This window comes from Homalodisca vitripennis, chromosome 8 (assembly GCF_021130785.1).
Source record: "Homalodisca vitripennis isolate AUS2020 chromosome 8, UT_GWSS_2.1, whole genome shotgun sequence".
In the NCBI taxonomy this organism is placed as follows: domain Eukaryota; kingdom Metazoa; phylum Arthropoda; class Insecta; order Hemiptera; family Cicadellidae; genus Homalodisca; species Homalodisca vitripennis.
In genome coordinates this window covers 4,893,904-4,917,590 of record NC_060214.1, presented here as the reverse complement: position 1 = coordinate 4,917,590, position 23,687 = coordinate 4,893,904, and the positions used below count along the sequence as shown (strand labels likewise).

Sequence of the window (23,687 nt, the reverse complement as noted above, 5' to 3'; positions counted from 1 at the left end):
CCCACCGCCTGCTTAGCTGACAGCAGCCACGACTCTCGCACAAGACTACCCACCGCCTGCTTAGCTGACAGCAGCCACGACTCTCGCACCAGACTACCAAACGCCTGCTTAGCTAACAGAAGCCACGACTCTCGCACCAGACTACCCAACGCCTGCTTAGCTGACAGCAGCCACGACTCTCGCACCAGACTACCAAACGCCTGCTTAGCTGACAACAGCGGACACGACTCTCGCACCAGACTACCCACCGCCTGCTTAGCTAACAACAGCGGCCACGACTCTCGCACCAGACTACCCACCGCCTGCTTAGCTGGCAGCAGCCACGACTCTCGTTCCAGACTACCCAACGCCTGCTTAGCTGACCACAGCGGCCACGACTCTCGCACCAGACTACCCACCGCCTGCTTAGCTGACAGCAGCCACGACTCTCGCTCCAGACAACCCAACGCCTGCTTAGCTGACAACAGCAGCCACGACTCTCGCTCCAGACTGCCCAACGCCTGCTTAGCTGACAGCAGCCACGACTCTCGCACCACACTACCAAACGCCTGCTTAGCTAACAGCAGCCACGATTCCAGACTGTTTTAAAATAAAAAATATTCAAATAAATTCTTCTTAAAAATACATTTACACATTACATTTTTAATAATAGTAAATTGCAATATTGTATTGTAAACACGAGGAGGTTTGAACCCAGTCCATGAGCAACAGCGTTTATAAATGTTGACCGAACAATGTAGAAGTGAGCGGGGCAGGTCGAGGACATGTACGATCACAGTCGAGGAAGCAGAGCCGGGTAACTTTACATATGACGTCACAGATCAGCTGTTCTGCCAAGGTAAACCCTGAGTCATAGAGTTCTCATAATCATCTGGGACGTGACCAACAAGCGGCACGGTCGCGCCGTGTACACAATATATCCCTTTCCGTATTTGTATTCCAATTTTCTCTGATGAACACTGGTCGATTACACAGTTAGTAAAATCTTTCTAAGTATCCTCCCATACGGAGTACTTAGCATACTCGTAACAGATTAATTACCATTGACTATTTAACATCTACTTTTTAATTAGCTGTTGCCATACAATCATAAGGTTTTTTATAATTCGTGTGCCACCAACTCCTTCAGAATGTTCAACGCGTGCAATATGGAGTCTACCTGAACATGTACAAGGCAGCTGTTGCCATACAACCATAAGGTTTAACTTCTTATAATTTGTGTGCCACCAACTCCTTCAGAATGTTCAACGCGTGCAATATGGAGTCTACCTGAACATGTACAAGGCAGCTGTTGCCATACAACCATAAGGTTTAAATTCTTATAATTTGTGTACCACCAACTCCTTCAGAATTTTCAACGCTTGTTCACGCGGAAACAAAACAGATAGTACCTATTAAAGCTATTCATCTGGTTCACTGGCCTATGATCACAGAAGACAGATAACACTGTAAAAGCCAAGATGTAGTGGGAGCAATAACGTGAAGGCCACATGTGTGCTTTACAAAGATCTGAAATTGCTCTTCTTCTACCTTCTGCGTATAGTGGACCATTATAGTTATTTTTGGGAAAACAAAAGGATTATTTTGTATAAAATCTTACATTTATTTAAACCCTAATAAAGTATTAAACCACCCTGACAGCTCAATGATCCAACTCTTTCCATAATGTTGAAATAAAATTTTGTAAAATATTTGGTAAATATATCACAATTTGTGAACTTATACAATTTGTGAAAATTCAGTAAATGCAGTTATGTTTTGCTGTTACATACAGGTTTAGTTTTAAGAGGTTAACTTCCTTGAGTGATTTGGATAATAAAGTCAAGCCAATAAAACGTTTGTAGTTTCAAACTACTATTTTTTGACGTGACAACGTCTTAAATTAGGTTGCGGCTCGGAGTCACTCATGAAAAAGTGTAACGCCCGGTAACGTTACGATGCCCGTCCAGTGGGTCCGCCGCACGGGATCCGCACGGGATAAAGCAGATAACTATGGGTCCGCCGCACGGGATAAAGCAGATAACTATGTTTATTCGTGAAAATGTGGAGTGCTTAGATTCGTCATTTACAACAACTACAACAATAAAGGTAAATAATTGTACACTGATATTTCATTATCGTAAACTATGATTGATTGATTAATTGTTAGATTGACACAAAAGTTGAGAAACTGAGTTTATAGGTTATGTCATACTATTGACAAATGTTGATAGTGTTAAGTAAATTATTAGTTTAAATCACTCTGCAATCAATCGTAATTCAGTCGATTGAGAAGAAACAGTGCGTATTGCTAGTCAAACATTTAAAATAACAAATTATAACCTCTAACCTGTCATAACAGTGCGACCAAACAAACGAACTAAACCGACCAATCACCACGCGCGGAGTTAGAATTTAACTGTGTTTAGCAAGAATTTCAAATTCCAATTTTAGTAAATGTTTTATTCAACTTTACCATTTACAATAACAAATTTTAATTAATTTCAAATTATGTACAATGTTTTAGACAAAATATATTTCTATAGTTAAAATTTGTGCAATTCTTATTTTCATTCAATTCCTAGTTCCTATTGTGCAATTTAATAATATTCATATCAATAAATATTCTACCGAGAAAAGAAAAAAGACGTTGTCACGTAAAATCTTCGCCCGTAAAACCGACTTTACAGGCAACCATAATTTTTTTTCTGCTTTACTGCTAACAAAAATTAAATTTACCTTGGAACTAAAAATCCTTGTTCACTCATTAAGAATGAAATTTTCAGACAAACCAGTAAATTAATGTTAACGAAAGTACTGAAATTTTAGCACTGATAACAAGGAGCACATCCTTCATTACTTCAGTTCGTCATACACTTCGTCACTTAAACCTGATTGATCTCAAATATTCTTCGGCGAGTAGATAAAAACCTTTATTATCTTAAATGTTTTAAATCTTTTTAACTTTGTCAAAAATAAAAAACATGCTACATCTATTTTAAATTTATTTATAAAATACTTCAGTTATTAAATTGGAATAACATTATAATTTATTGGTTATTATATTTAAGACTTCAGGAGAATCGCCTGAAATTACCCCTGCAGTGCAAAGTCGCAAATATACGCTTAAACACAGACTGTACTGTGGGATCAAGCTGGATTCCGCTCCTATGTATAGGCATGCTGTCATTTTCAACGCGATTTACATCCAAATCACAATCGTGCTTCTAAGAAATTAGTCACAGTAACATATTGCAACTGGAAAAATGTACCTGTATATTAGTTATTGCTATTTCAATTCTTAATAGAGCCTGCTCGTATAATCTACTTTCTGTTTACTTTAAGCGGACCAATCCATGCTTTCTCTTCACATAAAGTCATAATCATGTCGAAATTTGGGTACAAATTTAGGTCATGAACAGAATCTAAGATAACAGAATAGATAACAACACAGTTTGGACTGAAATGTCTAAACTGTTGTTCAGTAGGCCATTTTACATTTGTTAGTTAGATATATTTCTCTAGCGAATTGACCTTGGGCAGCGTACACCTGCACAGCTGTTCTGTTTCCCAATCAGCAGAACAAGGGTATTGCAACATGTCTATCACATCCCACTCGGTTCTGGTGTAATGAGAACACTGTTCTCTGATACCCAGATACCTGCATGATCATCAGAATTGCAGTGATAACATCAATATCATCAGCAAACCGACCTTGGCAGCAATGGCAGCGTACACCTGCATAGCTGTTCTGTTTCACAATCGGTAGAACTGTCCTGTTGCAATAAGTCTATCACGTCCCACTCGGCTCTGGTGTAATGAGAACACAGATCTCTGATACCCAGATACCTGCATGATCGTCAGAACAGCAGTGATAACATCAATATCATCAGCAAACCGACCTTGGCAGCGTACACCTGCATAGCTGTTCTGTTTCACAATTAGCAGAACAAGATTTTTGCAACATGTCTATCACACCCCACTCGGCTCTGGTGTAATGAGAACACTGATCTCTGATACCCAGATACCTGCATGATCGTCAGAACAGCAGTGATAACATCAATATCATCAGCAAACCGACCTTGGCAGCGTACACCTGCATAGCTGTTCTGTTTCACAATCAACAGAACAAGGGTTTCGCAACATGTCTATCACACCCCACTCGGCTCTGGTGTAATGAGAACACTGATCTCTGATACCCAGATACCTGCATGATCTTCAGAACCGCAGTGATAACATCAATATCATCAGCAAACCGACCTTGGCAGCGACGGCAGCGTACACCTGCATAGCTGTTCTGTTTCACAATCAACAAAACAAGGGTTTCGCAACATGTATATCACACCCCACTCGGCTCTGGTGTAATGAGAACACTGATCTCTGAAATTCAGATACCTGCATGATCTTCAGAACCGCAGTGATAACATCAATATCATCAGCAAACCGACCTTGGCAGCGTACACCTGCATAGCTGTTCTGTTTCACAATCAACAGAACAAGGGTTTCGCAACATGTCTATCACATCCCACTCGGCTCTGGTGTAATGAGAACACTGATCTCTGATACCCAGATACCTGCATGATCTTCAGAACCGCAGTGATAACATCAATATCATCAGCAAACCGACCTTGGCAGCGACGGCAGCGTACACCTGCATAGCTGTTCTGTTTCACAATCAACAGAATAAGGGTTTCGCAACATGTCTATCACATCCCACTCGGCTCTGGTGTAATGAGAACACTGATCTCTGATACCCAGATACCTGCATGATCGTCAGAACCGCAGTGATAACATCAATATCATCAGCAAACCGACCTTGGCAGCGACGGCAGCGTACACCTGCATAGCTGTTCTGTTTCACAATCAGTAGAACTGTCCTGTTGCAATAAGTCTATCACGTCCCACTCGGCTCTGGTGTAATGTGAACAATGATCTCTGATACCCAGATACCTGCATGATCGTCAGAATCGCAGCGATAACATCAATATCATCAGCAAACCGACCTTGGCAGCGACGCCAGCGTACACCTGTACAGCTGTTTGGTTTCACAATCAGCAGAACAAGGGTTTTGCAACATGTCTATCACATCCCACTCGGCTCTGGTTTAATGAGAACACTGATCTGTGATATCCAGATACCTGCATGTTTGCTGAACCACAATTATAATATTGATATCATCAGCAAACTAATTGGCAGTGGCCTTTTTATGATTTTGATAGATTTGGCCTGATTATTAAAGAAGAGGATGAGGTATTGATCTTTCATTTATCATCAAAAACCATATTAAAATCACTTATTTGTACCTAACTCGAGTACTATACCTTTAATTTGTTTTGTAACAATAACCGGTGTTTCACTTGAAAACCTTGAGCTTTTCAAAGTTACTTTGAGTTTAAATATAAAAGTTGTTGGTTGTTGAACTTTCTACGCACTTAAATAACTATTTATATAGCAGCAGTGGTTTATGCTCTGTCTATTCGAATTATTATGTCCACAGGACAAATATTATTAAGCTATAATGCATTATACATAGTATATTAATGATCACATAGAGAAGTTTTATCCCGATTGGCGTGCTTTAATAAACAACTAGCAACAAGATTTATTCGTCGGATGTTTCTGTAAACATTGCTAGCAAAACACCACAACCAATCCCACTTTTCAAAATGTTTGTTTTGTTTAGTGTATAACTCATATTATTTATTGACCTCATGCATATAGACTCCACCGAATTGTAAGAAAACATGCGACAGAAAAAGACAATCGGCCACGCCCTCAACGTTACGGTGACGTCATCACCAAAGATATCACGTGACAGTGGGTGGTTTATTAAGGGCTTACAAACATTCGAGAAACAACCACACTCGCTGTAAGGAATAAATATATCTGAATAAAAACAGCCGGGATAAAAGCGAATATTTGTTGTACTTGCTGCTATTGTTAGTCCTATTTTCAATACGTTCTCTGTATCTGATAGATCACTAGTATAATCAATAATCCTGTTCCAATGTTTGTTTTTAACACTATTGTGTGTTTTTTTGATGCAAATTATCCACCAAATCATTTGTGTGGTGTATGTCTGTGATAATGAATAATTTTCTTGTGTAGTCTAGGTATTATTTTAAGTCTTCCGTTACCTGATAATTACTGCATAGACAGTTTTGTTTAAAGTGACCTTCGACTAGTGAACGAATTATGAACTGTTGTTCGTCTAGTTCGAATATGTTAGAAGATGAAAATGCCAACTTATTCTCTGACCACCAAGATATGAAGGCATAACAACCATCGATAGTCTCCATATTAACAAAATCACATATTAACGCGGACATCTTCGAATCACAGCTTCAGTTACACTAAACAACAGGATCGCAAGAAGATACACTAGGATACATTGCGAGGTTCTATAGCATTTCAATGAGACTTACAATCCGATTTACTAGAGAGCCACAATGTTCCAATTTACCCACCAAGAAGTATAATTACTATTCAAAAATAAATACTAGACTTAAACAAAACCTCCTCTTACCATCAGTCTCTTTATTACCCGTCATTTGGGAGTGCCGATGGCCGAGTGGTCTAAGACGTTGGACTTTGAGTCTGGGCTAGAGATAGCGCAGGTTCATGTCCTGTCTGTGATCATTGCACTTTTTATCAGTACCATCAACCTTTTACTGTATCGACTCTCCCCCTTACTCTGCTTGATAAGATCCTCGCAAAGGTCAGTGGTCCATGAGGACGGGCATAATAAGGCTTCAAAGGGGATCGGCTTCTCCTTTTTCTAAAAATAAGCTGCAATAATGCTGCCATATCACTAACCCACGTTGCGGTTTTCAATCTGACATAAATCATTTAACACAAATAATATGTGCAATAAAGACGTTTTACATCACAGTCTCATAACTATTTTTCGCCTTAATAACCACTGATCATTCATAAAGGTCTTATTGCTGAATGTATGGAATGAAAGGACGAGTAAAAAGTGGTATAATGAGGAGTTGTTATACCCACAAACAAAACACTCAGCAACTGCAGTTTTGATAATCATTTCATACTTATAAATCGGTTAGTATTAAGTTCGGTTCAGTGACCAAGAACCCAAGAGGGTGGAAGGGGCACATAATTAGACAAGGGATCATTGGATTTGACAAACGAAATAGATACCAACTGATGGAACCATTTCAAAACAATCCAATTTGATCAAGAATATTATAATGGATGTAATAGTAGCATGTTGTCGAGGGGAAATCAGGATACGCCGATAGTCTAAGGCAAATAAACATCAGACGAAAAGGAAGAGCGAAGAGAGTGAAGCAAAGAAAAGTAGCACGAGCTCCATGAAAGGTATGAAGTCGCTGCCACTCACCTACTTGCGAACGATGAAGCGCATACCAACCAGGTTTTGCTTTCGTACGCACGTACGTCGCGATACAGTCTTCCAACTGGTTGGTCTACAATTTAACGGTCCACCTGTCATTGACTTAAGTACAAGTAGTACATCATATGGTAGGATCTCACTAATTTAAGAACACTAGAGTATTACAGAAATGCGAATGCACTCATGTAGTGACATGGACGTTTTTTATTTCAGTGGATTCACGTTGAAAAAAACCCTTATCTTTTAGCTTTTCAGATTGTTGTTATACACGGAGAAGAAACTATAAGACAAACGTCTTGTTTGTTCCCTTCTTGTTTTAAAATTATTGGAATAATTCATTGGAAGAAGCCAAATAATGTACAATGACATTTAAACAAAAGTTTAGCATTCGTTCTAGAATACTAATACATTATCACTTCCAACGATTTGAACGTGATAGAATAATTGGGTAAAGAAACAATGTCTATATAATGAACTCAGTATGGCTAACTTCTACGTAAATATACTTTCCGTAATCAGTTTAACAGTTCTTTTAGATAATTTCATACTTAATTAGTTGGAGTAGCTTTTCTAAGTAATGTGCCGAAGAACGAGGCACTCAAGATAAAAGAAGTGCTGAGAGTGAGATGAACGCAGCGCAACGCGAAGTACAATCTTTAGACGGCATTCTGGAAGTAATTATGGTAAACATATCGTTTGCGGATGTGATGCTATCTATAGAGTAATGCAACGACTATTGTTACCTCTGTTATTGTTGGTCTGACGGCAGATTGTAGTGCTGATACTCTACCACACACACTGCACCGAGCCTCTCTCCTCTCCACTGCAGCCATCTTCAGACAATCTCTGCATCCACTGACCTTTCCCACCCAACGGCAAGTCACCGCACCCGGTGGAAATTTCACGGTGATCGAGGAAATAGCTATTCTATACTGTACCCGAGTTATGATCTATCAAATCGATCTTCCAAAACTAAAATAATTATGTAAGTAAAATATGACGCACAATATTTCATTACTTCCGCATACGTGAGTGAGAAATTCTGTATTGACGTCTTGATAGTTAGCATTAAGGATTCACCTGGGCCAAGAAAGGTTTTACGTTATCGGGAACTTGTACTCCTATCACAACTGCTATTTCAAATCAGGAGGACAACTGAAAACATCAGGATCTACTCACCTCATCCGAGATGTCACCCAGGTGCTGGACATCTTCCGTTTCTAGTCTCTCCTCCTTCTCTTCCCTGCTCTTGACTGTCCTCTCCTTCACCTCCTTGACAACGCCCCCCTGACCCGGCACTGCCACCCATCCCTCTCCATCCGGCTCGTCGTCTCCCAGATGCCTATGCTGTAACAAAGGATTGTGACTTTTATATCCGTCCGAGATCCTCATAAGATATCCAAAACCTCATTAATAACTGTTCAAGTTCTCCGCCTCTCCGGATAAATAGAAATTTAATATCGTGTCTATGATGTCTGAAGACCGATGCACACTGCAAATACACTGCAAATAGTTGTATGGAGAACTTCTTGTTATTGTTACTATCTGACATGGAGTCTCTACTTCTTAGATCTTCTAACTTATGGAACCGCTCGACTCGGAAAACAAGGTAGTTCAGGTAGTTTCAGGTCTTTGAGAACTACTAACCTCTGGAGTAACTAGTAAAGTTACTATATGCTTACGTTCAACAGAGAATTACCAGCGTATCGTGATATACAATGAAATTTACAATGGCAGATATATCAATTTGTTTGCAAGACACAGCGAAATATGCAATTTACATTTTTTTAATACGTCAGTAGATGACCGTTTGGGTTTCATTGGCATAGAATCTATTTAAAATTCATATGAAATATACTAAAAAGTGCTACTTATTACATAATGTGACACATTAAATTTTATGAAAAGGTAGTGAATTAGTGTATCCTTCTGAATAGTAAACCCCGAAATTGAAGCATTAAAATAATTACAATTAATGATATGTTCTCGTGTATTATTGTCTACAAAAATAAACCCAGAAAAATGATAAAAACACCAGATTTAACTTATCAATACCGCACCATAAAAGTATTCTAAAGGAAAATAGAACTAATCATTGTAGGTCTGAATTTTAAAAATTCAAGGTAGTTTAGCTTGATAAAACAAAAAACTTTCCAGGACCAATTAAAGGATCAACTTATTATGAAAACATGTCCCAGGTATTTTTGCCGTATTAATTAATTAATCGTCACTATCGTATCTTAACCAAAGAATTGAATCCGAGATTATTAGAAAATAATCAGAAATGAATACTTTGGATGGAACCTTAGGGAAATTGATTTCACAGTAATAAGCATAAGAACGACCACCTGTGTCTCCTATATAGAATACGTATTAATAATCCAAAAGCACATTTTGTTTGACAAAAGTCCACATACTTTTCTTATACTTATGATGGATTTTATCACGAATACACAATTTAAGATGAATGTAACTGTAAGGGAAGATGATGGGATTCGCTAAATATCTCCATCAAAGATAATTTACAAGAACGCCCTCTCAACCATTTAATAATCGACATTAATCTGACAATTTCTAGTGAGCGTAATTATTTGATTCAATTTGAAACGACTTAATGACATATGATTTGTGTTATTGCCAGGCTATAAAAGGTGTGATTAACGTCTTCAGCTTGTTTCCTTGGTAATTATTGGCAAGTACACTTTTATTAATTTCTGGATTTATTTATTTATTTCCTTTCAACGGTCAAAACCCAATTTACATTTATAAACTTAATTAAATAATACTTAAAGAAAAGGGCCAAACCAAACCTGCAACTGGACTCTAAATAAAATCTAGGCATAATTAACCATAAATAAGAAATGTATAAATTATAATAAAAATTTGTGATAGTATATAATAAATGGGAAAAGTATTTAACTTAAATACAATACTACATAATATGTGACATCATATGGATAAATAAAAAAGATAAATAATAACAGTGCACGTAAACTATAACATTATTAATAACAATGAAAACTAAACTGTAAATGAATAACAACTAATGACTGATAGTGGTAAATAAAAACTGAAAAAAATATTTAACTTAAAAGCATGCACATTACTGACTAAGACGTAACATGTGAATAAATAAAAAGATAAATAATAACAGTGCAAATAAACTATATAAAGTAAACAACAATGGGAAAAATCTGTAAATGAATAACAAGAGTAAAAAAGACTAGTGAATAAATTTTCTGAATTTATAAACTTGTATCGTAGATAAATCCACATCACAAGGTTTTGATCCATCTTCTAATCTACATAATCCGGTGAATCAAATTTTGTTATTGTTATTATTATCCGGGGCAAGTTCTATTCCACCTGTAACTACTATTGGACGTCTTAATCAAAACTAGATTTTTGATTAGTTCATTTCTGTAATATAATTACTTTTCATTAATTTTAACAATAATTTTTAACACCGATTTCGTTAAAGCTACAAATAATTTCTGATAAGGAAGCAATTTTAGAATGTTCCTTCTACGTGTGTTCCACTTATGATAAGACTCTGAGGAAACCTCCATCTGCCTTTAGTCTTATAAGGATCTCTGAGCCGCTAGTGGAAGGGTATTCGGCATGGTTGGGGGAGGGAATCGGGAAAAACATAACTAGGGATGGTAGACATTATTTTCGTCATATCACCTTGGAAGGAGATGATTCTTTTTAGGTTCTAAAAGCCTTTAACACTAAGACTAAGGGAGGGTTTACATATTTACACGTTCGAACAATCATTCTTCTCAGTGAACCAGACCTACTGAGGACATCGAATAGTGCGCATCAATCTCCGCCATGTTTATTTATTTATTTACATTCCAACGGTATAACCATTTTGCAAGTTACATTACTTAAGATGACTAACAATAGCAAATGTTCATAAAAATAGTACGGTATGAAAAATCTTTTTCAACAACTAACCATGCCTATGACATAATAAATGAACAAGCATAACAAAGATATAACTAAAACAATGTGAAACATAACAAAAGTAGTATCAATAACAATAGTGCAATAATAAGATGTAGTATGATGTAATATGTAGATATAGTATAGATGTAGTACTATGAGGTACATATTTCACATAATTATTCAAGTTAATTGCAAAGTATTTAGTTTTTTCTTTATAATGATCATTTTTTTATAAGAGCATAAACTTTGATTTACTTTAAGAAATAATTTTTTAATTTTTTTATAAAGTAACACTGTTTCTTAAAAAAGAGACTGCAATTACTAATGAAAATGTTATAAATATACCTATGAAGAATAAAACACGATATCAGTCGCAACCAACAACAAATCATATGGATTTGTAAATTAACCTCAAGATTTATATCGGGGACAGAATTGACCTCAAGGAGGCAGGATGGGTCATTTGGTTCCTCTGCCTCTTCAAGGTCACCCTATTGTATTCTTTGATCAAAAACAGCATGTTATCGGCACATTTTCTCATATTCTTGAAAATTGTTCGCTTTTCTGATACGTGTTTCGTACAGTATTCGCATAAACATGGTGCAGTTGCTTCCTGGAGTTATTACTAATTTAGCCCGGGGACGCTGCTTTAGCACCCCCTGGAATAAGCACCCCTCGGGCTCTGACGTCACGGCAGGGGGGTGCTCTAATTCAGCGCACGGACACGGACCAGGCACGGAATTAGCACCCCCCGGCTACAAGGGGGTGCTAAATCAGCACATGAACATGGTCGAGGCCCCTGAATTAACACCCCCCTGTTCCAAGGGGGTGCTTATTCAGCGCATGGACATGGCTCAGTCACTGAATTAGCACCCCTAGCATTCAACCAGCAAAAAGGGTATTTATCTTTTACATATTCAATTCAATCATAAATATAATAGTTGTTATCTGGATTTTTGTGACGCTGCCTCTTATAAGCTACTATCTACGATTTTTTTGCAATTTCCTATGAACGATTAAATAATATAATAATCAAATATGGCCTACTTTCTCTTAAAAATTACCATAGACTTAATATTACATAATAATGCTTCCGACTAAACAAGGCTAATAGACCTTAGAACTCCTCCCCTCTCATACGCATTGTCATATTTGTGTAATAATTTTTCACTCATGACTTTGCTTTCTTAATTTGTTCTATATATCACCTATTAAAAATTAATAAATTAAATCATATCCTTCATTTATTCTATTTCAGTTTATTCTTTCAGTTAATATGTTTGTAAATTTAATTAACGCACTGCTAAATATATATTTAAAAAAACATAAAATTCTCGACGATTCTGAGTCAATTTTTGGAATATTACGGAAGGTAAAATGTAATTATGGTTTTTATACACAATTAGTCTAGTATCTTTGCTGTGTCATTTTTATTGTACAGGTATTGAGTACTGGGCGTCCATACCAATGAAAGATCTAGTCTACTCATAGTCTAGTTAAGGGTATTCACTGAGCATTAACAGTTCAAACTTAACCCAATCGTGAAAACTCAATGAAACATGTTTCTACATACAATTAAAAACTATGTTATTTGTATATGAATCCATAATTAAAGTATTTATTTCATTTAATAGCTTCACGGAAATGGAATCTTCTGTTTTTAGTTTAATTAACTCAAATGTAAAAAACAATTACAACAAATAATTTTGTAAACAATTTAGGCTCGTATTTTAGGCAAAAATAGTTCACTGTCACACAGTATAGAATTTTTCTCTGCGGCATTTTTGTTTCAATATTTAATTTTAATTAAATTTCAAAATTAGGTTTATAGAATGAAACAGATGAAGTATGAAAATTACAGTTTTTGACTTGTTATTTATTACAGAAATAATTCTTCAGTACCTGCCCTTAAATAATTACTCGTAACCATCTGCAGTAAGAAACTAGATTATAATTTTTTATCTTATGCACTATTAGGCGTATAGTGAATCATCTGCACAATGGAACAGCTACATAGACTTAACACTAAACAAAAATCCGTACAATGGTACTCACAAAAAATATCTCAAGGTTACGCCCATAAGTATTACTATTGCTTACGTGTAAAATATCCTCTATAGAATCATGCCTAACTATTTTTCATGATTAAAGGAATATATTATAGAAACATCAAATACATTTCACATGAGGCTACAACTGGAAGATACATTATTAGTTTATGAACTTAACACTGTGATAAAAAACTTATGGATGAGGCATTGGTAGCTAAGGATGAAGTATATTAATCCGCAAAAGTTTCTTCCTAACTAGTTAATGTAAAAAAAATGTTTGGTCGACTTTCTGTCCATCTTACTTCTAGCAGATATATCCCTCTGGTAAAGGATTATACCCTCGATTATATTACTTTTTCTAACGGTATCGATGATAATTAGTGTAATATTACGAGAATGAATAATAGAATTCATATTGGGACTTTCATATTAAAGTGATATCAACTATTACATGTAAAGTATTCCCACATATATGTTTTGTTGCTCCTTTTATGAGTAACCCTATTTTTCAAATGTGGATCATAAATCTTTTATTACCTACAGTACTTTAGGAAAGGAGGGATCGTGATTTTTAATTACTTTAGAACATCAGTTCAAAAAATCATGGAATGTCGCATTGACATTAAAATTGGAATATTTTCCAATGACCATAATTTATTTCATCAGTAGTATGCCATTTTTTTAAAGACATGAAGGAGATGTCTATGACGTACCATTTATTCTAGAAAAATTCCGTACGAAGGGGCGGGTATCAGCTAGTAAAGATTTAAAAACTTGAAACTCGTTATTTTTTTGCCTTAACATCGTTTGCTCGTTATATATTGGCCGTCTACCAAATATGAAATATACAGAGTGAAATCAACCTGCAAATATCGATTGTAGACTGTAGGTCCACACATAATTTTGACGAAGCTGACGAAACCCGTGCGTGCACTACCGACCCTACTTTTCAAACTGATGTGGCCGTATCGAGTGGTTGAGTAATAATATCGATGTTATTCTCAGTTGTTATTCCTATATTAATACATAAACTTATTATGTATAGTGAATTTGTTTTGATGAAATTTCCTAAAAAATATAAGAAGAAATCAAACAATGTTTGAGTGTACAGGCCCAAGGTGTAGCATATTATACTCTCTAGGTAACGGATACTTTTACACGAGTAAAGAGAAAAAGATAAACTAGAACACGGTAAATGATGTATGGACAAAAACTGAAAATCATCGCCCTTTTGTATGCAGTTAAAGAATATTTAACTATTGTGTGTTACATTAGTCAGACGTGCACTTCTAACCCCATGTATCTGGAAGTGTCAAACTTAAGAATGAACATTCTTACAATATTGTAAAAAGAAGAGTGAAATCTCAGTGAAGTCTTTAATAAAGCGTCTAAAAAAAGGTAAAATTTTAAAATTACACTTCAGCTTAGCTGTACTTTTATTTTAAGGCTATTTATATCGGAAAGTGTAGAGAATTTTGTTACACTCTAATTTTCAATTCGTTGTAATTTTTATAACTGATTTGTAAACTAGGTAGTAAACAGATGTATAGAAGCATAAATATTACTTCATTAATAATAAAAAAATACTACACAAATATACATAATATTTCATTTTGTATACAGTAAACTTTTATATTTTTTAATGTTTTATTTTCCGGGTAGAACAAAATCTTCAAACCTCGGTTAGAACACACGTAACAACTGCAACAAATAGCAATCTTTACTGGTACATTTAAAGCATCTACGTTTAACACCGTAATCAATAGCATATCTACAAACTCCGTATAAATTTACAAGCCAAAAGTAGGTCTGAGGTCTTCCATTTAAAAACAAAATATTAAATAGACATATAATAACTACAAAGACATTTTTTAATTTTTGGTCTAGGTATCAACATGTATTAGAGTGTTTTTTTTCTGACGTCTCAATCAAAAGAAACTTTGTTTAGAAATAATTAAGAATATTATGACCACAGTTCAGCAATGTAATTTTAAAATCACTTGATTAGAGCAGCTAAAATCAAAACAGCTGATTGTTGCAGCCCACATTCAGTCATATAATAAAGGCGGATATTGTTTGGTAATTGGTTTTAAAAACAGTAATTGGTTTTAAAAAACAGTAATTGGTTTTAAAAAACAGTAATTGGTTTTAAAAAACAAACTATCTCCCTTATTTCACAACCAATTTTTAAAACTTGGTATCGTTAGATTTTTTATTAAAATTGTGTAATAATTTATTAGATATTTTTTTACCATATATCGCTTTTAAGATATTTACGCTTAAAGATCTTTTATAAATCACTATTTTGAAAATAAAGCTTGTAAGAAATTTAAATTTTTGATTTTCCTTAAGGTATATACAAAATTTTAACCTAAACAATCCATCAAATATAAATAGTAAAGTAAAAAAGACAAAAACAAAAACAAAATTGTGGCTATTAGAGTAATTATTGAGTTTTAGAAAAGGTGAATATGAATTGTTTTTGCATTTGGGCCATGAATAATGTCTGAAAATATTGGTAGAGATTGTGGAACACTCTCTATAATAATTTTATGTACAGAGTGTCCTGTAATTCTTAGGACAAGTCTATATACCGCAACTGCTCAGGTCATGGCAAACGCATTTCAGAATATGGAAATAGATCTTTGGTGCTTAGTTTCCTATCCGTTAGTCTGTACGTGTTTTTTATATACAAATTCGCTTTAATATCTTAAAACGAATAAACAAATCCTACCTAATTTGGATCAAATATTTGTGGTAATAAGGCCAGTTATAAACAATATTCATTAATACTTTCGAAATGGCGGCCATTAAATCTGATTAACTTTGAATGTCTTAAAATCCAGCAGGTATACAAGAATAAATCTGATCGTGGATTGTATCACAAATCTAATTACTCAAATACTATTTCAAACTAATAATAAATAACTCATTAAGAGCATCTTTACTGTAAAAAAACATGGTTCGTGAAAATAAATTAATATCAACTTAGAGTATCTTATCCCTATTTCTTTTATTTTTGTGATATATTATGCAAAACATTTGAAATACATGTTTCAGGCCTATCTAAGGATAGAATACAATCATATATTTCATGTTTCATGAATTTATTTTAATATCTGTTGTTTTAGGACATATTTATTTACGAAAATTTAGTCAAGCGACAATCAGATGTATTTCCAATAAAACCGCTTATCTTTGATTTTGTCATCTATAAAAGCATTATTGTCTGAATATTACTGTACGAATTTTCTTGTTCTATATTATTCTTAATATATAACAGATAACCTAGTCACTTTATTTAGTTTTTTTCACATATATTGTGAATAAATTGAAGCTTTATGATAAATACAACAGTTTATTATTGTTAATTAAGACATTTGTTTTTGCCCTTCATTGTTCATAAAGGCGTACATTGTTGATACATTTGCAATATCTCTAGTAGTTTTTTAATTTATTAGAAAAAAAGTTGCTTGGCAACAGATATTAATGTATTTCCTGTACTTTTAAATGAAGGAACTAAGATGTGAGCACGATTGGCATAAGATATTCTGGAGCTGCCGTTTACTCGATTTTTGTATTGTGACCTACTCGTTGAGATTTTCCAAGATATTCCATTTTTAACAACAAAAAAACGCACACTAACCGACAGAGGGGAAATTAAACAATGTATATCCATAATACTCAGTATATAAATGTATGTTTTGACAGCAATAACGCTTTTGAAAATACGGTAGTATATTTATTGCTACGTGTTTTAACATTGTTTTCAACTTTTTTTATTAATTATAGTTGAACTAACTGATATGGATATAACTGAATGATATTTATTCTTATAGATATAAAATAATATTTAAATTGTTTGTCAAGTGTGTTTGAATTATACTATTCAGTTCAGTTTAAATAGTATAATTCAGTTTATGATGCGTCCTTAAAAATATAATTGGCTCTTAGCCGTCGCAAAATTACAATTTCACGGTTCTAATTTTCCCGCTTTTGATTGGTATTCGAAAAATTAAAATAAATAAAATAATTGTTTTTTAAAGTGTTTTAATAGGTTGATATAATCTCTGACCATGTATATTTTATTACACATGCCGGATTTACGCAATATCAGTTCCTCTGCGTTGTTCGTACCACGATTTTCAAATTAATTTTACTTTAAAATAAACCTGTAATTTGAATGCCTAGAACCTAGTTTTTTACTTAAGTATATTTGATGCATAGTATTTTTATAATTGGTAATGAACTGTTTGTTTTTGAAATTTTAAGTAAACCACAGCAATGCAGTAAATATACTCATTACAATATATATATATATATATATATAATATATATATATATATATATATATATATATATATAATATAAATAATTATATATATATATATATATATATTATTTTATTTTTATTGAAAAATAAATCGCAATATGGTTAAACGTTTATTACTATATTCCGTTGGAGTAATTATTCATCTCATCAATACGCTGATTTAGCAGCCCCCAGATTCAAGGGGGTGCTAAATCAGCACATGAAGCACGGTCAAGGCGCTGAATTAGGACCCCCCTATTCGAAGGGGGTGCTAAATCAGCACAGTGGCCGTGTCCAGGCCCTGAATAAACACCCCCTTGGAATACGGGGTCCTAATTCAGCGCCTCGACCGTGTTCATGTGCTGATTTAGCACCCCCTTTCGTGACGTCAAAATGACGTCAGTAGCGAGGGGGTGCTATGTCCAGGGGGTGCTAATTCAGGCGCACCATTTAGCCCCAAGCTCTCGCTTTTCTTGACAATATTCCGTTTGTCGAATGAGGCAATCACCTCATCAACACCCGGTTCTAAGTCGACCAAGTTCTAACTCAAATGTCGAGAAATGGTAGTGACTGACGCGGAGTTTGAGTACCACCATGCAAGCAACTTTGAAGGAGGTCTGGGTTATGGAGGTCTTTGAAAATAAGCTTGATCTCAGTCATTAAAGCTGCAGGTAAATTGAAACTTTGATGGAAACTGCACAGGAAAATTTTAACCATATAAGCAAAAGCCTTATATGTCTCCCAAAATATATCCCAATATCCTATGAAATATATCGGATTGCCATATTTAAGTGACATATCTGATTGACTCCATTATACATATAGGGCGCATATTTTTGAATGTGCACAGTCTACACTTGGAAAGCAATAATAAATGTAACATCGGATTTGGGAGAAAGAGAATCTTTTTTGGATTACAGCCAAACAGGAGCTGTTCCCTCTGAATAAACTCATAAATTTCAGCATCTAATACACCAAAAACATTTTTGAGTAATATAAAACCAAAATCAATATAAGAACAATTGGAAACTTAAAAGGATATCACTAACCTGCGCTGAAGTGAAGAAATGTTGTGTCAATACCACATTAGCTTTAGTTTACAATATTAATGATTTCATTACAGTACCGACATTCGATTCTATAAGACCGCAGAAACTCTCACTCTACTACTTTCAGCTCATTTAAATAGTTTTTACTCGTAGGTTCAAACAGAATTTAAATTACGCTTCATTAATTATGGAAATCATTACAAACCGCAATATTTTAATGAAAGTTTGTGTAACTATTTTAATGTTACCCGAGCTTTGCGTCATAAAGACCCCTTTTGAAAGCAAAAAAATCCCTAGGTCGTAGTGAACCATGTTCTAAAAATGGTTCTAAATAAATAATATGATGGATGAAAGTACATTTAGAACTATCCAAAGTCCACAAATACGAGAGAACCACTAATATGATCGAGACAACCACTTGTACGATCGCGACAACCACTTGTACGATCGCGACAACCACTTGTACGATCGAGACAACCACTTGTACGATCGCGACAACCACTTGTACGATCGAGACAACCACTTGTACGATCGCGACAACCACTTGTCCGATCGCTACAACCACTTGTGCGATCGAGACAACCACTTGTACGATCGCGACAACCACTTGTACGATCGCGACAACCACTTGTACGATCGCGACAACCACTTGTACGATCGAGACAACCACTTGTACGATCGCTACAACCACTTGTGCGATCGAGACAACCACTTGTACGATCGCGATAACCACTTGTACGATGGAGACAACCACTTTTGCGATCGAGACAACTACTTGTACGATCGCGACAACCACTTGTACGATCCTGCTGACGATGCGGTATGATGATACGATTTAGTAACTCTACACTAATCAGATATCGTTGTGGTCAAAACGCTTTGTTCTCAAATGAAAGATTGCGAGTTCTATTACCGTCTTCATATTAAAATTTGGCGGATGTTTTTGTTACGGAACATCGAAGTTGACCTTCACTAACTGGAATCAAAGCAATCAGCTTGAAATATCTATTTGTGTGCATTAAGAAACCTTTCGCAGAGGAGATTATCACTTGGTGATATCAAAAGTAGTGTACAAGTCAACCGCACTCAAAGTGTTACACCTAAAACCAACTTAAATTCAATTCAACCGTATAATGGCAAGTCTGTATAATACCTTCCTATTGAATAAACGGCCTTTAACTGCTCAAACAATTTTTTTATAACCTATGTTTCAAAGTGAATAAAACAGGATGCCTAAAGCATCAAAGAAGTTAAACATTTCTAGTAAACCAATGCGGAGTCACAGTATTTATTTACTTATTTACATACAAAGATTGCACAAATTGGTAGAAAAAGCTGAATAGAATAATAAATAGTAAAGAAGTTAAAAATAATTATGATTTTAGTACAAGAATAATTTGAATTAATAGTATAGTAATAATAATAATTTAAATGCAGACGACGTAATAATAATAATAATATATCAACAACGTATTAAAATAAATAATATATAACAACAATATAATAATAAATAATATAATAACAGCAACACACACACGAGCGCGCGCAGAAGAGTCACATTATTTAGAGAAGTTTGCCTAGAATTAACCAATAATAAAAGAGGCTCTCACCCGTTTCTTTTCTTTCCACTATTTTGTTTCTATTGTGATGATCTCCATTTAATATTGGTTGCTGGTCGGTTTTTAGCGGTTGACCGTGCAATGCAGGCCTACAGAGCTACTGTGACCTGTATTATTTAGTTCCGTTTTAATAATTAGTGTTTTATTTGTATTAAGTGCAAGATTTAAAAATAATGTGCATGGAACACACAACGTTGTTGTTGCTGCTGTTTCTGATAAGATTTTTAATGTTTTTTACCTAGATAGTAGTTACGTGTTAGATTAATTATCCACCTAAGGAAGATATCAGATTGCAGATCTCGAAACTTAGTGTAACTAATTTCTTTTATCACTGAAATTTGACAAATGTCCGGAAAAACCTGCTGCCTTCACAATCTTTCCATCGTCAAAAACTATAATTAAACGTACAATTGGTCACTTGTCTTACAGTTCAAGTCAAGTTTGGTTGTTATAACCAGTATTCGACGGCAACGGATTAGTAACACACGTGTAGGTTTTTGTTGCGTTACATTTCTGATTATTAATTTGTAAGTACATTATCACTCATCGTAGCATTATTTTCGTAAACGTCGTTAAATATTGGTTTTTTTATGTGCAATCTCGAAAACGAGAGTGGTGCCTTCCTTTGGTATCATTTTTAAAGATAAAACTCACTTAATAGTGGAATTTTCCAACAAGCCACCGCAGTGGGAGAAAAATTATGCTTATCCGCACTTAATTAGTTTTCCCTTTTACCATTCAGCCGACATCAGATTTTCAATATGACCAGCTAAAACTATCTCAAAATTGCTTACACCCCACTCAAATAAATCCAAATGGACTTAGGGATAAAGTTTTTCGGATGCAAATAACGTTTTCAGTCCATGTTATAATTGATATATAAATAGAAGGCTCGTAAAAGAAGTCATCTATGGGCTCAAAATTAAATGGAACTAATGATAACCTCCTCTTACATGAAATGGAACCATCAGTATCGTACTACTTGAAACGTATATAACTATCAGTCCTATGCCCTTAAGCAGTCTACAACTAGCGATCCCTGAACTGCTCACCTCAGTCTGACTGGACTCCTGTTTTTCCGTGTCCTCTGTGGTGTTGGTGGTCACTATGGGTCCGGAGTCCTCCACCACCTTACCATCCTCCAGCACCACTTGCCGCTTTACACGAGTTTCTATCTGGCGCTTTGTGGTCAGCTCCACCTTCTTCTTCGTCACCCATTCTTCTGTGGACAAAAAACAACTTGTTTAGTCAATAAGGGTCCGAATTCCTCCACCAACTCACCATCCTCCAGCACCATTTGCCGCTTTACACGAGATTCTATCTGGCGCTTTGTGGTCAGCTCCACCTTCTTCTTCGTCACCCATTCTTCTGTGAAAAACAATCAACTTGTTTAGTCAATATGGGTCCGGAGTCCTCCACCACCTCACGATCCTCCAGCACCACTTGCCGGTTTACCGAGTTTCTATCCGGCGTTTTCTGATCAGCTCCATCTTCTTCTTCCTCACCCATTCTTCTGCGAATAAGAAACAAACTTTTTTAGTCACTATGGGGGCAAAATGCCTAATGCTTGTTTCTGCGGATTCTACATGATCAACTATAGATCGTGATTAAAGTCGAGGATTGATCTGTTCTCATAAGATTCCATGAAAGAATATTTACAATAAAAAAACTATGTTTCATGCATGGCATTAAGCTTTATTGCCGAAGTGTTGGAAGAATCGTTTACGAATCATTGTCACTGACGACCCTTTTTCTATTTTCTATTTAACTCACAAAATACTAATAAAACCCCCTAGGGACCAACCTAGGATCTAAACATGTGCTCCAAACCTGCCACATGTGATTTGCTGGATTCCTAGGCTACTTTCGAATGAAACGATATCTTTGCTGTCAAGCAAAGCGGAAGTCAAGCTCGTATTATTTGCTAATCTTTAGTTATCCAAAGACCACAATCGCTGTTATTTCAGCACATTATATTGTTAAAATTTGAATATGCTCAAAAATATATAAATCTCAAAAGCACTTTTTAAGCCTAATTGGAAACTCTGTGCTTGATATTGTGTATCAACTTTAAATGTTAATGTTAAATTAAAACAAAGGCAGAATTTATTTGTTTGAGAATTTGAATAAAAATACTCGATTGACAGAAACAAGTTCCAGAATAATATATTTTTAAAAATAAACGTATTTTATAGAGTACAGTAGCTGTGGAAGTAAGATTAAACCAATATTTCCATTACAAATCGTTCTGCAGTATACTGTAACTCTGACCAACTAATAAAACAGTTATTCCCATACTTAAAATAGATTATCTGTATTATCTGAAAAGTGCTTTATCAATGTCCACAGCCGTAAAACAGTCAGTTGACAGGTGTTTGCGCACGGCTGGTCGCGCGGGCGGTCGATCATTTTGAGATATGTTGGTTAGTAGACAGTGTCGCAACTGAGTAAGTCGCCTGCAGCTTGGGCACATTCCTACCCGGTTCAGAGGTCGGTGACCTATCATATGTTAATCATTCTAGTCCCCATTTACATCTCCCAGAGACGACATTAATGATTCTGCTTCTTTCAAAACCTTTCATCTGTAAGCCAGGAAGCAATACTTGTATTTATTCTGTAAAGGTTATTTTCGTTCAGTAATTCTCTTAGTTTTTAATCTCATTTACAATAAGATCACCTCTTAAGTACAATTACGCTACTAAAAAGTAATTTTTATTCCCACTGACTCATGCAACACCGTCTTTGGTACATAATTCCTCGAGGGAATTGGTATGATACCTTTTAAAAGCAACCACAAGAAGAAAATTAAACTTGATACTAATAAAAGACTTTCAACGTGTTATTATACTGCTAAAGTGAAATATTATTTTTATCTACTTTCATACATTTCAAACAGTAATACAAACAAGGGTAAATGTAACTAAAGTTAACAATTCTATTGTTCTATTAAATATATCCAAAAATATTCAACAGAACTACAAATTATGAAAGATCACTCAGATTTTAGTCATTACGTCTGCGTTTTGACTTAGAACATTTTTAAAATATTGAGATATACCCTATCATAGATGTCCGATTTGTTAAGATTTGAAGTGAAAACCAAATTCAAAGAATAAAGTTTAATCTATCCTGGAAGAGATTCAACTCTAAAAATAACTGTCTGGCTTGAAAAGCAACAATGAGTGTTGCTCGAATATAAATATTAATACATATCACTTTGGGTATTCATGGTATTAACTCTTCCCGGATCTGTTTCAAATGCTTGAAGATTAGTTATCTAATTAGTTTATTAAGAGTGCTGACTCTGCGGTGCGGAATGCGGTCTTGAGTGCGCATGCGCATTGCACACGC

The 23,687-nt window shown here is 35.1% G+C and overlaps 1 protein-coding gene across 1 annotated transcript in view; it reads right to left on the bottom strand.

Annotated features, from left to right (window-relative positions):
• LOC124367226 (serine/arginine repetitive matrix protein 1) overlaps positions 1 to 23,687 on the bottom strand; it is a 341,596-nt gene that overhangs the window by 106,091 nt on the left and 211,818 nt on the right. Inside the window, exons 4-5 of the mRNA XM_046823902.1 lie at positions 21,389 to 21,558; positions 8,534 to 8,701 (exon numbers count right to left, since the gene is read on the bottom strand). Of these exons, the coding sequence (XP_046679858.1) occupies positions 8,534 to 8,701; positions 21,389 to 21,558 (338 nt within the window). The remainder of the gene's footprint in view (positions 1 to 8,533; positions 8,702 to 21,388; positions 21,559 to 23,687) is intronic.